Source organism: Merops nubicus, unplaced genomic scaffold (genome assembly GCF_000691845.1).
Source record: "Merops nubicus isolate BGI_N331 unplaced genomic scaffold, ASM69184v1 scaffold12378, whole genome shotgun sequence".
Lineage (NCBI taxonomy): Eukaryota > Metazoa > Chordata > Aves > Coraciiformes > Meropidae > Merops > Merops nubicus.
The window spans coordinates 2,867-18,688 of record NW_008623683.1 but is presented as its reverse complement, the minus strand read 5'-3'; the positions used below and the strand labels follow the sequence as shown (position 1 = coordinate 18,688).

General features: G+C 43.0%; 1 protein-coding gene across 1 annotated transcript; it reads right to left on the bottom strand.

Moving 5' to 3' along the window:
* Positions 1–5,173: 5,173 nt before the first annotated feature.
* Positions 5,174–15,569, bottom strand: FBXO40 (F-box protein 40; the record flags this gene model as incomplete). Its single annotated transcript, XM_008945158.1, is given in 4 exon segments — positions 5,174–5,371; positions 7,432–9,330; positions 15,483–15,521; positions 15,523–15,569. Coding segments are annotated over 4 exon segments (2,183 nt in total), but the record flags the coding sequence as incomplete, so codon positions are not given.
* Between the last annotated feature and the right edge of the window lie 253 nt (positions 15,570–15,822).

Genomic DNA, 15,822 nt, shown 5'->3' with positions numbered 1-15,822 from the left:
ATTCATGAAGGGCCTTAGGCCTATAATTCTCAGTAAAGAGATGACAAATTCCTTCACAAAACCATCACTGAACCTACAAAAGATTCATTAGCTGTAAAAAGAAATTAAGTCATAGAGCAGGTGGTCATCAAAAATAAATTTGGAGTGTGTCATCATAAATTCCTTACATACAAATAAAGTGGGAAGCTAAATATGAATAGGCCTGTACCGTACATGCAGGTTTTGTTTCAAAAGAAATTAAAACTTGAGGATTTAAGAAAACTTTCTAACATGAACTGTAGCAGTAAGAAAACTGGATGTGAAAGAAGCCGAGAATTTCTGAAAAAAAAGGCACAGTGGCTGTGGAATTTGCACCCCAAGTAAAGAAGAAAAATCCTTCTGTAGCTACCTGGATGAACAGCCACAAAGTGAAGAGTAAGGAGGGAGACCTCTGAAGAAAACTCGCCTTCAAGTGTTTGTAGATATAATATAATGTCAATCTGGAAAATGAAATTTTTTAAGAAGGGGGAGTTTTTCTTATAAGTAAATAACTGAACCAAGAAAGAGAACTGTGCAAAGAGATTGAGGTCAGAAATAAAAATAATTGTTAAAATTAAATAAATATAAATAATAAATACAAATAATAGTCTTCAACCAGGAAAATTACAGTGAAGAGTGGAATAGAGGAAAGAAGTGTAATTAGTATGAGGGTACAGGAACCACCACATCTGATCCGAAAGTAAAGCAAGCATTAATGTGATGAAACTAAGAAAACAAGCTAAGACTTGGATTTTTTTAAACCATAACAATTTTTATTCTTAAGAAAGCAAAAAGGAATTACAGAGTTTTGCAAAATAACAAACACTGTTCAGAATAAACTTCACCTTATCTGTGCTCATTGAGTTTTGGGAGTTGGAGGCTCAGCAAGTAAATTCTTCCTCCAACCTGGACTTATGATACATGTCAGTAGGTGACCTACCCTTTAACCACTTAAGAATTATCATCTGCCTCACGTTGTTGTATAACACGAATCGGGAATTTCAAGCTCCTTCTTCAAGGATAAGCATTTATCCAGAAAGTTTGTTGTTGGCAGCAAATGATGAGCGTACAGGAACATAAAATTATGTGACACTATGTGGTTTTACTGTAGCTTCTCAGCTCATGTTTCAACAATCCACTGGCTGAATACTCTAACCCAGAGCAGAGGTCATGCCACAGAGTGAAGCCCACTGTATAAATTACAGTTCATAACAGAGCTGCCGTTTCATTGAGTTCACCCAGCTCATCCAAAGATCTTACTTTGTCAGTAGAAACCCAGCCAAACAAATTATACTCTCCACTCCCCTATGTCTTGCCTGAATGTCTCTTCTATACTCCGTGTCTGCACCATTTCCTCCTAATACACCTGCAGCTGCATCCCCTTTTCCACATCCCACTTCCCTTCGTTCTTGTGCTCTTCTACCGTTCTCCATGTGCCTCTTCCTATGACACCTACAATCAGACAGGTCTCTTCTACCCAAACCCATTTCCTTCCCTGTTTCACACCTTTCTGTGCTCTTGTCCCAAGCCTTTGTGCCCTGTTCTGACCTCTCTGATTTCCACAATGCCATCATTTCAGTCCCCATTCTTCCAACAAGAGGAAACGGTGCAAACCATGTCAGCCTTGAGTGTGCTTGCCCTTCGCAGGACTTGTGGACAACACAGATGGGACCAAAGCCACGAAGGTCCAGAGTATGGGTTGTAGATCAAGCCACCTCAATGCTCTGCTGGACTTGGGTGTCCTTTTCCAGTTCAGACCCTGCTACCACAAAAGACTCATTCTGAAAAAGACCCAAATGCCCATTTGCTTCTAATAAAATCCCTCAAGCTGAAATTTAGGAAGAGTTTTAACTTTACATCAGTCAAGTTATGAGCTAAAACTAGGAGCCCAAGGATTTGCTGAACCCAAACCAAAGCCTCTCCCATTTTAAATAAGCCAGCTCACCAACATAAACAGGGCAGGCAAATTCAGTTCCTTGCAGCTCCCCAAAGCATCCTCCAACTCTACGAATGAGCAGGATCATCAACATTGAGCTAGCTTGGCATGCATCCTCTGATTAATTAAACTGCACCAAACATCAGCCCACAACTCTCCACTAATGTTAAATGTGAGATAAAGTAAGAACTGGATACCAGCTGGCGTTTGCCAGGTGGGTACTCACTCCTGTGAGGGTGATGTCCACTTCCCTGCACAGCTTTCCCTCTTCCAGGTTCCGGTTAATCAAACTAACCTGAAGATGGCTGTGGACTTTCAGCTTCCACTGTATATGCTGAAGATTACTTAACCAAACGCAGGGTTTACAGAAGTATACCTACACATTCGCAGGGGCAGATTTGTTTCTTTCTCTCTCCATGAAATAACAGCCTGTGTCTCTCCAGCATACCCTGTGTGAGAAGGAAACCCATACATACGAGTACGAGAAGGAAAATGACCCAGTCTCCTAGATGTGTGTACACCCCAGCTGATCCTAAGAAGGAGAGGTTGTGACATTCCTTATCTCTGATCTGCACCCTGAACCATCACATTTGCAAAAGCTGCATCCTCCCTAGTCTGACTCTGGCACCTCCTGCACAGGGAAGAGTTAGGATCAGTGGTAGTAAGGTGGGAACCGAAGTCACATGATCTCCAGAAGCAGGAAGAGCCAAGAACAAAATTCTCTGGCATTGACAGAAGGAGGCCAGGAGCAAAACAGCAGCAGTGTGGGTGACACTGGCACTAAAGTCAAAACTAGTCCAATTCATATCTAACATAAGCCACAATTTCAGGGCAGCTACACCAGTTTACAGCAGCTAAGTGGCTCATCGGGCAAGAGATGTTTTACAGGCTGAACTCTTTCATGATCTATTATACCAGCCTTGAACAGTGACTTACTCTGAGACCCTATTCCTTAAGCATCTTTTTTTCCTCCCCTTCATAAATTATCCATCATTTTGAGTGGCTCCATTTTAAAGTATCCAGCATAGATACTGGCACCTATTTTTTGGACATGCATTTGCAGATATTGTGGTCTTCAGCTACAGCTGGACTTCTCAGCATCTTTCAGAATGAGGTACATGATCATGTGAAGGATGAGGTCCTGATGTAGAGGCCTGTCTAGGAAGTCTGTCTGTATGTTCTCACCCCTGTAAACGTCCCTGTGTGAAACAGTGATAATATTGGGCAACTTACATTATACGGGAAGTTTTGAGGACAGGTGAGTTTTTGTAAGCAACTTAAGCCAGAGGATGAAGGATCAGAAGACCCACCTTTAACTGCTCCTGGCCCAGGTTAGGTTACCTCTGTTCATTTGTTTCAGTTTCCTCTGCACAGAACTAGGATGCCACTTGTGTTTTCCACAAGATGCCTGCACAGACAAGTTTGTTCTCATGTGTAAAGCATTATAAGACTTCCCAAAAAGGCTCTCTAGGGACAGAAAACAGAATGGCACTAAAAAGTAAATAAATCTGTAACTGCTGCTACTCTTGCTCCTGGGACCAATCCACTGTTCCCACAACTCAGACAATACGCTCTTGAGGGTGTGTGTTTGGAGAAAAAAACCATCCTTGTATGATTAAAAATCTCACAGAGACCACTTAATCTGCAAGTGTAGACAGGGGCGAGGTGCACTCGGCGTGGGCTCGGTCACCACACAGTTCATGCCTTTGATGACCACGCGCTTAGCTCAGCTTCATCAGCAACCTTCATTGGTAAGAGAGGGCTCCTTCTTGCATAGCTGCCTCATGCCAGATCTCCACTGAGACCAGGGATGGCAAGTGTGGCAGGTGTCCCTCTACCCAGGCTAGTTTTCACCCGGCCAGCCCAGGCGTGGAGAGCAGTGGTCCAGGCCAGCAGACATCCCAGCTCCCAGCGAGGTCCTCCTGCCAGAGACAGTAAGACAGAAGCCAGACTTCAGCCAGACCTCATGGCCTGAGCTCGCACGTCTGCCTACGAGCTAAAGGAGAAAGGGGTGTGAGTCGGCACCACTGTGGCTGTGCAGTGGCCATAAGCTGTCCAATCATTTAATGGCCATTTCAGAGCAATCCCTCCCACTCCTACGATGGCATTTCTAACTAGCACCTCTGAAATGGGTTTAAATAGCATAGTAAGACAGACTCTGTTGGTAGCATGCCTGCCTTCTCTCATCTGCTGCCTCAACAAGCACATTCTAGTTTTAAATTAGTGTATTTATTAAAAAAAAAAAGCCAAATCCCAATCTCTCTTCTGCTCTGTAAAAAAGTAGAAAATCTTATACTCCAGTCCACTTAACTTAAGCAAACATTTATCTTCACTGTTACTGAATGGGTTGCCGAATGCCTTTTCTGTTACAGAAAAGAGTAATATTTCTTTGACATATGGTTTACAGTTGCTTACAACTATAATTTGCAATTTACAACTGCAAAATTGGCTAGGTAAAGTGTTCTAAAAATTACTTTCAAATATTGTTTGATGGTTTAAATGGATTTTTAAACAGAATGGAGAAAGTTATTAACTGAAAAGTATAAAAAGTCAATTGAGCACCCAAAACTGTTTTTTTCTGGGTTATTTCCAACAAAGAAAAAGCTTGTTTGCTTTGGTTTGAACGCTCCCACAAGCTCAGCTTTAGGCTTGTAGTCAACTAGACACACTTGCTTGAATTGGGGTCCCAAACTAATGGTCTGCACAGTGAATTCCTGAGTTCTCACTGAAGTTCTAACTCATTCATTTAATATTGGTGGGTCCTTTTCTTTTGCCCACATCTCAGAACAGATTAGCAGTCCCTAGGTCTGCCAGGCAAGAGGGCATCTACCTGTGCTCCTAGAACTTGGCTTTCCAGCCAAAACTAAAGTGTTTCAGACCTAGTCAGACTAGGTGTATTAACTGCTCTTGCTTTTCTCAGGGGCATGGTGTGGGAGCAGCAGCCTACCTTGAAGGTTACAAAGATGCTGTTTTCAAACAAGATCCTTATTGCTTTCTTTGGGATGGTGTATGAAGCAAGGAACACAAACAGAAAGCATGTGATATCAGTGAGCAGTGGATGAAGTTTTAACAATCAAACTAATGCAAGAAAACAAAAAAAAATGCAGGCTGTTTCAAAGCCAGTTCCAGAGAGTTGGAAGCAACAATCTTTACACCCAAATGCCCAAATCTTCTTTTCAAGGGCCCTGACAGGAGCATGGTGGAGGGGAAGCAGCTTGTTCAGATTCTGTGCTTGAAAGTAGAAACCAAAGTCTTTTGAGTCTGCTCTTGAGATTCACACATGCCTGTCAGCCGCACGGGGTCTGTCTTGTGCTCCACTTGGTAGAAGGGACAAGTCTTCAGGTGCTCTGACATGCTCATGACGTCGTTACGCTGCCATTTGTTAACTCTGGAGAACAGACTGCTGAACTGCCAGATCTAATATGGAAAAGGAGTGAGAAATTGGGGAGAGAAAATAAGAACTTTAGTAAAAATAGGAAAGCGTTTTAAAAAAATCTCTGTAAGCTTATAGTGAGTGGGCATTGCTTGTGCTAGACAAGGCTAGTGAACATCTGATTGTGCAGGGCTGGCATAACAACTTAAAGCAGGGTCTGCCTTGTTACGTACCTCGTACTTGCTGGTTTTGCTGCTTTAGTCATCCCCTGCCATTCCTAATGGGAAAGCATCCTTCTACAGTTTCTAGTGTTAGGCCAACAGAGGGCATGAGGAAACCCAGGATACCTGACCATCACACCTCTACAGAGAGCTCCACCACATGTAGAGCATGATCCAAGATGATACAAGCAAAGGGACTACAGCATGCTTGTGTGATATCTATCTCAAAGAACTCTGACCTCATAAAGACCTTCCAAAGCATCTATCAGCAACTTCAAAGTAATTAACATTCACTCACTCCAAAGCAAGCCTGGGAAATCTAGGGTTAAAGTTATTCCTAGAGGACATACAAGCTTGTAAAAAATAGAAATGTGCAGTTAAAATTTTCTGGTTCTGTTTGCAGTGATACCATGTACTGTTTAGTGACATACTAGCACAGGGATAGGACTGTGACTAAGTCACTTTGCTGTACACCATTACATCAAACGAATTTTTAAAGTCATAGCAGATTTCTTCTTCCTAAAAAGTTTCTTCCTGTGGAAGAAGAACACATGAGTGTACTATGTTTAAGATGATCAAACTCTGTCCTAGTCCTAAGCAATCATAGCTATTATACACAGTACTCAAGAAATTAAAATTCATTACAAACAGAATGTTTTCAAGCAGAATCTGTGCACTGGAAACATGATTCCTGTGTGGTCAGTAAAGAACTAACATGAAAAGGGTTAGAGTGTCCTTAAACTGAATGCTGCTGGTTTGAAACCGCATTACAGTAACTGAAGTTAATTGCTGCATCATTGCGCAGTCAAAATCTTTCTATTACTGATGGAAGCCACATCATCCAGTCAATTATCTCAGTGGCTAATTCCAGTTTTGGGTTGGGCTAATTCAACTTGCAGCCACCAAACTTTATTACACAGATTTTGGATTCAAAACACTTCAGGTTTTCTCTTAATGAAGATTACGTTCTCTTAATAAAGTCATAAACTGTTAAGCTTCCAGTATGAGAATCAGTAGTGCAGATCTTCAGGGGTCTCCTTGCAAGCCAGGTCTTATTGGTCATCTTCCCTGGGTCTGTAAATTATTTGTTCCTAGACCTCTGTCTTGTGTGCTTGGTCATGCTGGAGTCTTTCATGTTTTTCTTTCAAATGATTTTATGTTAGAGCAGCTGCAAGACTATCAGCTAGAGAAAAACCTGTAAGAACAGTTGTTTAACTAGGACTTAGACTGAGCTGTGTTTATATATTTTTTTCAGACTACCTAAATAGCAAGTAAGGGTGGTAAATTTCCAGAAAAACAGTGCGAGGCCAGTTTTGCAGAAGAAGGCCTCCTGTGCCTATGCTGGTCCCTCAGGTGCTCACAACCCAACAGCCACTCATGGCAGTCCTGTGAACTACTAATCATGAAAGCCCTCGGAGGCTGATCTGAACAGCTGAGCTCCTTTCACAGCCACATCTCCTTGTTCTTTACCTTTTTGGTGTTCTAAAGTGTGTTTTAGTTTTGACATACCCTAGATCAGCTAGTGAAGAACAAAAAAAAAGTATGAACTTCCAAGTTCTTCAAAAATTCATGTGTAGTCCTTAACTATCAGGAATTCTCAGTTCCCAGTGCCTAAAAATGGTGTACATGCAAACAGGTTACCCAAGACAAGTTTGGGTGGGGACTTCCAGGTGGTCAGAAGATGTCCATTCACACATTCCTACCTCTGCTAGATGTATTTTGTAGTATTTTGCAGCCCTGATCCCTGACAATCGTGGTCCGAATTTGCAAGCTCCTGAACCTTCCCCACACCTGCATGCTTACACGCAGCATCCCTTGCTGTGCCTGGGTTTTACCTGCAGAGAACCCGCTGCCGCCTTTTTCCCAGTACCACAGTCACTTGCCTTTTTGCGAGCTTTCCACGAAGTACCACCATGGGAGTATCTTTTCTTCTCCCAGACCAGGAGGACCATTCCCCTCTCTTGAAGAAGCGTGGCACAGATGTCCCTCATCAGCACTGACACTTGCGATAGCTGAGATAAACTGAAGCTGTCCAGGAACCCCGCAATGTACTTGAGCACTTCCACTGGGAGGCTGCTCAGCAAGTCCTTATTTCTTCTTCGATTAGCCATTGTGGGATTGCACTTCCCTGATTCAGCAAGGAGGGTGTCCACCTCTGGCTTAATAGCAAATGTCTTGAGAGGCTTGCTGTATATAACCTTGGCCTTAAGTCCATCAGGGCGGAAGTGGTTTTGAACAAAAGTACATCCCAAGTAGGCCAGTGGGCAGCGATGCTGGAACCATCCATCCAGACATGACTGTATATCAGCGTGCACATTCTTAAAGTGGGATGGGAACTCATCCCTCCTGAAGAAATGACTGCAAGTGAACGTGAAAGCTGAACTGCTTTTGTTGTGTCTTCTGGTTACACATTCACTGTAGAGTTCCATGTGAAGTTCTGCTGGGCTCTTTTCATCCAGAACATCTGACAGAACAGCACTGGAGGAGAAGGGCTCCAGAGGAAAGCTGTACGTCTGCGTTGCAAAATCCACAAAGAGTCCATCAATACCTCTTGCTTCAGAGATCTCATGGCCTTTCAGCTCTTTTTCCAGTGCACACAGCAGTGTGGATTTAACTATATTTGCCTTAGGTAGTTCTTCTATGTTTATTCCCAGTTCTGAGGTATCCACTGACTTGTCTGAAGTTGGTATCCTGTGGCCCAGTGCATCTCCTAATCGTGCTCTTTTGCCACAGTAACTAACTGGCACTTTGAAGGTGTAGACGGTCTTCACCTCCTGAGCTTCCAAGTTCCCATAGACAAAATCTTTTTCTCTGGGAGTGCAAGCAGCTAGCTGGCCAAAGCGTATAAGCATTCCCCCATGATGTACCAGATACATGTTGTAATCACCTACACCAACTTCCTTCTTCAGCCTCTCCAGGACACCTTCTTGCCAGGGAGCCAGTCCTGTCATTTCTCTACTTGGTGTTACTTGTTCAGGCTTTTGGTCCTTTGCCTCTTCCGCACTGTCAGGTACTTCCTTTGCCTTCTTTGTGGAGCTAGCAGAATTAGGGGCTGATACTTTTTTCTTGGAAGACTCCTGTGTCTTTTGTCCTGTGCTGGCTGCTGAGCTTGTTACCTTGCAAGCCAGGAGCTCTTTGCTGAAAATATTCTCCCAGGTTTTGTAACTCCCCAGATCCATTCCCTCCTTGTCCTTTGCCAAATCTTCACGTTCATGTTGGCTAAGCTCAGACAACTGGTCGTTACCTTCTTGGGAACCACAGCCTGCTCCTCCCACTGCACCTTCTTCCCCACCCATGGATTCATCCATTAGCTCTTCCACTTCATCCTTTTTCCTCCATTCTGGAAAGAAGTTGGCTATTTTCAAAGTCCTGAAAAGTATCTTCTGGTCTCTGAGTGCCAAGGCTGTGTCCAGACACTCTTCACTCAAAGTCTCCTTCATAATGTTCTTGTGGAGAGTCGTGTCTGAATCCACGTTGGGCCAGCGATTCCACTCCATTGAGCAGCAGACAACACTGGCTGGACAGACCTGGAGGTGCTTTGCCAGCTTAAAGCGGGCCATGGAAAAAGGGCAGCCATAGGCTGAGTTGAGGCAGGAGACCTGCTCTAACGGACAGAGCAATTGGTGCTCCTCCTCCTTGCACATGTGGAAGGTGGCCCCACAGTGAAGGTGGCAGCTGATCACCATGCAGGAGACGGAGAGCTCAATTGGTGCACGGCAGTGCCGGTTGAAACATCTCTCACAGTGCCTGTGCTGCCCAGGGGGAGCTTTCTGAGCCCGGTGCTGTGTGTAGCAAAGACAAGAAGACAAGAGTTATTGCCCCAAGGAGCAAGGACGGCCACAGACCCTACATGCCCGTGCTTGGTTTGTACACATTAGGTGCTCAGGTGCACTCCTAGCGGGAATGAGGCTGTAGGCAGCTGACTGGCAGCTCCCAGCTCCATACAGTCGCCTGTCAGCACTGATCCCCGTGGCAGAGTGCAGCACAGATATAGATGAGGAGGTCCTTACTAGCCCAGTAGAAGCAGCCAGGGTTTGGGAGCTGTTTTCTGTCCCAGTATTTGCACTGAGTCTATCTATACCAAGTTGCCGAAATCAAGACAGCCAGAGGCACAGTGAAGGAACTTCCCACTTCCTCAGTGCTGTTTGAGGAGGACAGGTGACATTTCCTTTTCCTCTCCAGAAAGATAAACTGGTTGATTGGCCTATGTGTCTTGTTATTCCCCCCCATAAAGACATGAATTTTGCACAAATGAACCTCCCTTTGGTCTGCACTAGCAAGGCTGAAAGTGAGGATTTTCTCCATGATCCTAGTTCCTGGTATGGAAAACAGCTTGGGTAAAGGCTAATTTACCTGGCCTTCTATACTCTGCTTTCCTGATTTACCCTTGTGCTCCTAGATGATGCCTGCATGTTGTGGAACAAAGATTGTGGGAGACCTTCCTTCTTGCAGGTTATTTGCTACATCTACTTTCACATGTCAAAGCTTGGAACAAGGTGATGCCTCCATCTGCGTTTTGGAGGGGAGCTCCAGAGTGCAGTGGAGGCTTGTTGCAAGGTTATGCTCACCCAGTTCAGTCCATTTTCTTTCACACTTCTTTTTACAAACTGCCTTTCACCTTTCTTCCCCTTGCTGTCACCAGTGAATGCCATGCAGGTAGGAAGGAGAAAAGGGCAGGTATGGTTTATCTCATGCTCCGCTCAGCACCACTGTGTGCAGTTAGGGCAGAAGGGGAGCAGCAGAGGTCTAACCTCAACAGAGCTTTTCCCTTCCTGAGACAGTGCAGGGGAGAAGTCAGCCTAAGCATGCCTTTTAGAGGGTGTCTCCCTGAGAAAGAAGACATTTTTCTTCCTTTGGGATTTGTTTTAGAGCAAGATCTTACAAAAACCAGTCACCACTGCTCAAAAACTGGTCTCACCACTGCACATACTTCTGACAACTCCGTGTCAAACACCACCCAAAACGGAATAGGTGATCCTGACATGATCATATTTTGATTCAGTTAATGGAGGTGTTAGTGACACAAGGAGCCAGGAAATAGAGAAAGAGGTCCCAGGCAACAAGTCATAAACAATACCAGTCTCCACTTCATAAATTCAGCTGCCATCAGGCAGCTCTCTGAATGAACGTTTTGCAACTAACAGACTAGATTAAACGAACAAGGTGAGGTTGCCAAACCAAATGTTTCAGACATTTCAGCCAGCTTTATTTGGTTTAAACAGCTTAAATGTTTTCTTAGGGAAGACTGAATTTCTGTTCTCACACTTCCATATCAATGCAGTTTCCAAATAGGTATATTTTTGCCTCTTCTCTCCTTAAAAACCTTTGATACAAAAAAGACACAATTTTCCTGAGGTCCAACAACAAAAAGCAGGAGTACAAGAACATGATGTATGAAAATACTTGTATAAAAGTTATCACTACCAGATTACTAGCTTTGTGTTACAATGAATCACTGGCTTGGGTTTCATTATTGTGTTTTTCATTTTTTTCCCCAATAAGTAAATCAGTTTCATGTAAAAGTAATGCACTTCTGAGGCCTACTTCCAAAACTTCTCAGTTCCCCTTGCTCATAATATCTCTAACCTTGCAATAATTCCTGGCAATTCCCTCCCTAAAAGTGGGAAAATGGAAGAATAGAGTCTGACAGCAAGTACAAAGACTAGCATGAGGCATGCCTTCTGTTTTAAAAAGCCTAGGAAAAGAAGAAATCACATTCTGGATCAAACCATTGAGCCAACCAGCCCAGCAGTCTTCTTCAACAGTGTCTGTAAGAGATGCTGTTTAGGGGTAACATGTAGGTTCTCCTGTGGTCCTTTACCCTCCTACACAGTTGTTGGATTAGAGAACTAGCAGGTTCTCAGTCATACTTGGAGCAACTTCTCTGGATACCTTCAATATTTTGTGACTACTCATTATAACGTTCCCTGTCTTGTCTTGGGAAGCACTGGCTTCTGCAGGGAAGTGACACCAGGTTGCTGGCCAGGGTGGCCCCAAGCACAGCCAGCCCTTAAATACATGTGGTTTAGGGTGGCATCTGTCCTGCTTTAGGCTGTTTAGTTACATCTACTTTTATGCTGCTTGGAGAAGCGGGAGATACAGATGGATTTATTTCACATTGGCAGTATCCTTGCTGCTCTCATTCTTGTAACATTTTGCTGCAAATATAATCTCTAAAAATAGTCCCAGCTATGACTTGCCTAAGGTCAGAGGAAGCCTGGGTACATTACACCGCAATAAAAGCACGAATGTGTGAACAACACTTTCCACTGCAAAAGTAACTCTTGAAGAGAAATAATTGATAAATAAAAATATCTCAGAAGCAAAGCACAGAAAGGACAGCTTACTAAGTTTCTGGAGAGGAGCCTGCTTCCGCACTGCTGCAGGTTGAAACAAACCCCATCCGAATCACATGTAGAGAAAGAAAATATGCTTTGTTTATGGAAAATGACCACATCAGAGTATTCAGATCCAGAATTTGTTGTCGTCATTAGTCAGGTATATTTTGTTGCGTTTACCTAATCTCTAACTTGTATAAGCCATTCTTCACAGACAAGTGATTTCTTTGCTTCGCTTCCCAGTGTCAAATATGTGAAGCTAGATGACAGGAAGAAGTGATAGAGAATTTTCTGATATTTATCAGGATCTGTATGCTTATATTCTGACATGCCAGTAGCTAGGATCTGTGTATTTTAACTGTTCTACTTAGCTCTGTGGTTTAGTTGATGGTATTATTGCCAGTACACAAACCACAACTTTCAAAACCCTGAGCAGAAAGTTACAAATTCTTGCCTCAGTAAGTTTGAGACATAACATCCAAAGGCAGGTGACACAGAGATATGTCAGATGATGAAATGTTTCTCTAAACCCGCACACTTCTTGTTTCCCTACAACTTGCAAAACTTCCTAAGAGCTGGGTTAGAAAGAAAAATCAAAACAGAAATAAATACTTGAATCATGATCAGGCTACTGTGGAAAGGATGCAAATTACAGTCCACAGTTTGTCCACTTCAGTAAATATTTATTTTTAGACTGTCATGACAGCAAATCAAATAAGGTTTAAAAATATACAGCTGCTATTTTGACTGCAGATACGTCTGTGTCTGGAGCAGATCTGTTCACTAACAATAATTTACAGCTTATAAATCAATTACAATTTAATTTCAGTAAATATATATTTAATTCAGTTGAAGTCAATGAGCCAAAACAATACAACTGGTTTTGTTATGTGACTGATCATATGACACACTAAGGTTATACACCATAACTCAGGTCTTCACATGGAATCAAGGGATGCCTCCCATTGTAAAGAACCATCAAGAAGGGCCACCAGCAACCCTGGATAATTACTTTAAAGAGTGCCCCTGAGATGCGATGGCAAATGAACATAAAACAATCTTTTTAACATTTACAATGTGATAAGGACCTCCTAAAAAATCTCAGGAAAGCTTGCATCCAAATGGTGGAGCCAAGAATGTTAAAGTTATATGTAATGTTACAACAGAAAAATATTTGCAAGGAATGTGAATACCTTTTAAGTATATAGTGCAGATATGTCATGTTCTCTATTTCTTTTAATCCTGTTTACCCAGTATATGGTGTTTGTCTCATTTTCGTCATAATACTTAAACCCTAAGGTGGATACAGAGCTATTAACTTCCTTATAGACTTTTGCATCTTAGTATCTGAAGGGGTTCACAACCAATAATGAATTTATCTTTGCAGTGGTAGAGATGCAGTTAAAAGATACTATGACTTCCATTTGGCAGATGTAGAATTAAAGTACGGAAAGATTAAAATAAAGAGAATTAAATGTGATATTTTATAGAAGAACATATATATATATATATATATATATGTATACACACACCAAGCATGGAGATACTCAGCTTCTGATGTTTCACTTGCATGTCTCCTGTACAAAATCCTTAGCAGAGCCAGCTGTAAAATCACATTTTCTAGAAGGGCTTTTAAGTCTCCTTGAACTGTAGATTTTCTTCTCTTTTCTTTCTTTTCCCTAGTCACTATGTACTGCCCCACATCTCAACACTCACAGCAGGGAGAGCTACTGCTTGAGTGACCTCCTTGGCATCAGTCATAGCAGGTGACTGTCCTTCCTGGCACACCTGCTCTGCAGCTGCCATCCAGACGCGTGTTGCCAGCCAAGCTTTGCATGAGCCAGGCAGTGAATGTGGTACAGCTCAGGGTAGGCAGAAAGGGAGAAGAAAGGGTATAGATTAAATCTTCCTCAGTAACACCAACAACCTTCTAGCAAGCATGTGAACAGACATAGCTCCTTTGAGGCGCAGACCTTGAACAAGTTCACATGGAATTTACAGCAGACTTTGATTCCAGGGAAGCCCTTCTGGTGAACCTCAAATCCTCAGTATGAGACATGTAGAGTGACAAGATTTTCTGTGTCAACTGACCTGTTAGATTAGCCCAAAGATGGAAGGATGAAGCTGTGACAATTAGGGAGCTACTCACTGCATTTTCTAGCTGTGGATCAGCTGGCTGAGCCTGTGGTGTTTCACGACAATAACCGCCAGTTCAGAGTTACTGAACGGGTTAGAATTGCTTTATACTGAAAAAAAAATGCTTTAAAATGACAGAGATTGAGTAAGTCCACAGTATAGTACATCTGTCAAAGTCTTCAGTTCACATCCCTTGCTTTTCTTCCAGAGCATGTCTGCTGCTCAGGTTCTCATAGCAGCACATCAGCTTCTCTTCAGCTCCTTAAATCTAGCACGCAGGACGATGGAGTTCAAGAGAAGTGGTTGCACCATCAGGCCTCCCCCTCAGCTGGTAAATCCGTGCTGCACACAGGCATTCAAGAGGCACTGAAATGTGCCTGTGCAACCTACGTCCAGTGAAATGCACTGGTGCTGTTACTGGTGCTGTTATGGGAGGCATACGGGAGAGTTCAGAGTAGGGAGGCATGGGTAACAGAGGGCACTGCTGGTGGAAACCTCACACTGCACTCCTCCCTGTGAGACTTGGAGCAGCAATATTTCTCCTCCCCACCTAGCACAACGTAGCCATAACTCACCTGAGACAAACCCACCCCAAAATTCCTGCTAGCAGTATGGTGCAGGGCAGCCTGGCAGGAGGGTCGTGTGCTGGGCAAGTTGGGGAGTTGTGTGGGAGACAGGCAGGACAGGGAGATGGGCAGGCTGTGGCATGGAGCTGCCCTGCTGCTCCTTGTGCATGTAAGGGGTCCCTGTGCTGTCCTTGGTAGAGACATGGGCAAACTCCCACTTGGCATCAATAGCTGGGAAATGGGTATGCTTTTGCTTTGAGTTCAGAAAGTGCTTTAAAAAAACAGGTTCCTGATTAGTTGCAGTTTGAGAAAAAGAAAAAAAATATGGTCCAAAATTTTTGTTGTTGTTGTTATTGTTGGGTTTGTGTTTTGGTGGTTTGGTTGGTTGGTTGGTTGGTTTGTTTTGTTTTTCCTTTGGGCTCAGGTTCTGTTATATGCCATGATAATCTGGTAATGATCTCATTAACATACTTTTTTAAAAACTTCTTGAGATTGTCAAGTGAGTAGTTTTAGGCAAAACAAAAGAAACCCAGCCCAAGGCAGGCACCCAGTATGGAGAATTTCAGAGCTACTGGTTAAGGACTAAGTCATAAAAGCAAAAAGAGACACTATTCCTGAATAAAAATTACTGAGCACCCACCACTCTAAATGGTACAGTCATACATGTAGCCCTTGTAATTCTTACTTCATCATCATTCATTCAGTATGGATTACCAACATAAAGTTTGCATTTGAATCTACAAAACTCACCAGATTTTGAGTCTTAGCATTTTTGCCACAAGATTACTAAGGCTGTTTTGAAGACATCTTGGTTTTCATAGCTCGATACAGTAATCATTGCATTGCATAAGGTTTCACCAAAAAAAGACTCTAACACTATTTGCAAAGCCTTACCTTAATCATAGAGTCCCTCTGTGTGTACCAAACACTTGCTCTCCTGGTTGTGCTCAGCTAGGCTGAAGTGAGGTGGGTAAGGGAGAACTGCAAGAAAAGAAAGAGAGAATAGGAGGACACTGAGCAAGCCCAGGCAGAAACATCAAGTAGTTTTGGGATGTTAAAAATAAAACCCGTGCATGTGACCGTGTAGCTCAGCTTACAGAGCAGTCTCTCCCACTGTATTTGTTAACACTGTCACTTCTGGAGTGATACTTCACAGAGAAGATGTGAGAGGCAGAACCAATAATACACCATCTCCCCTGTATGACAGGACAAGATCATAAACCTTCCCAGAACC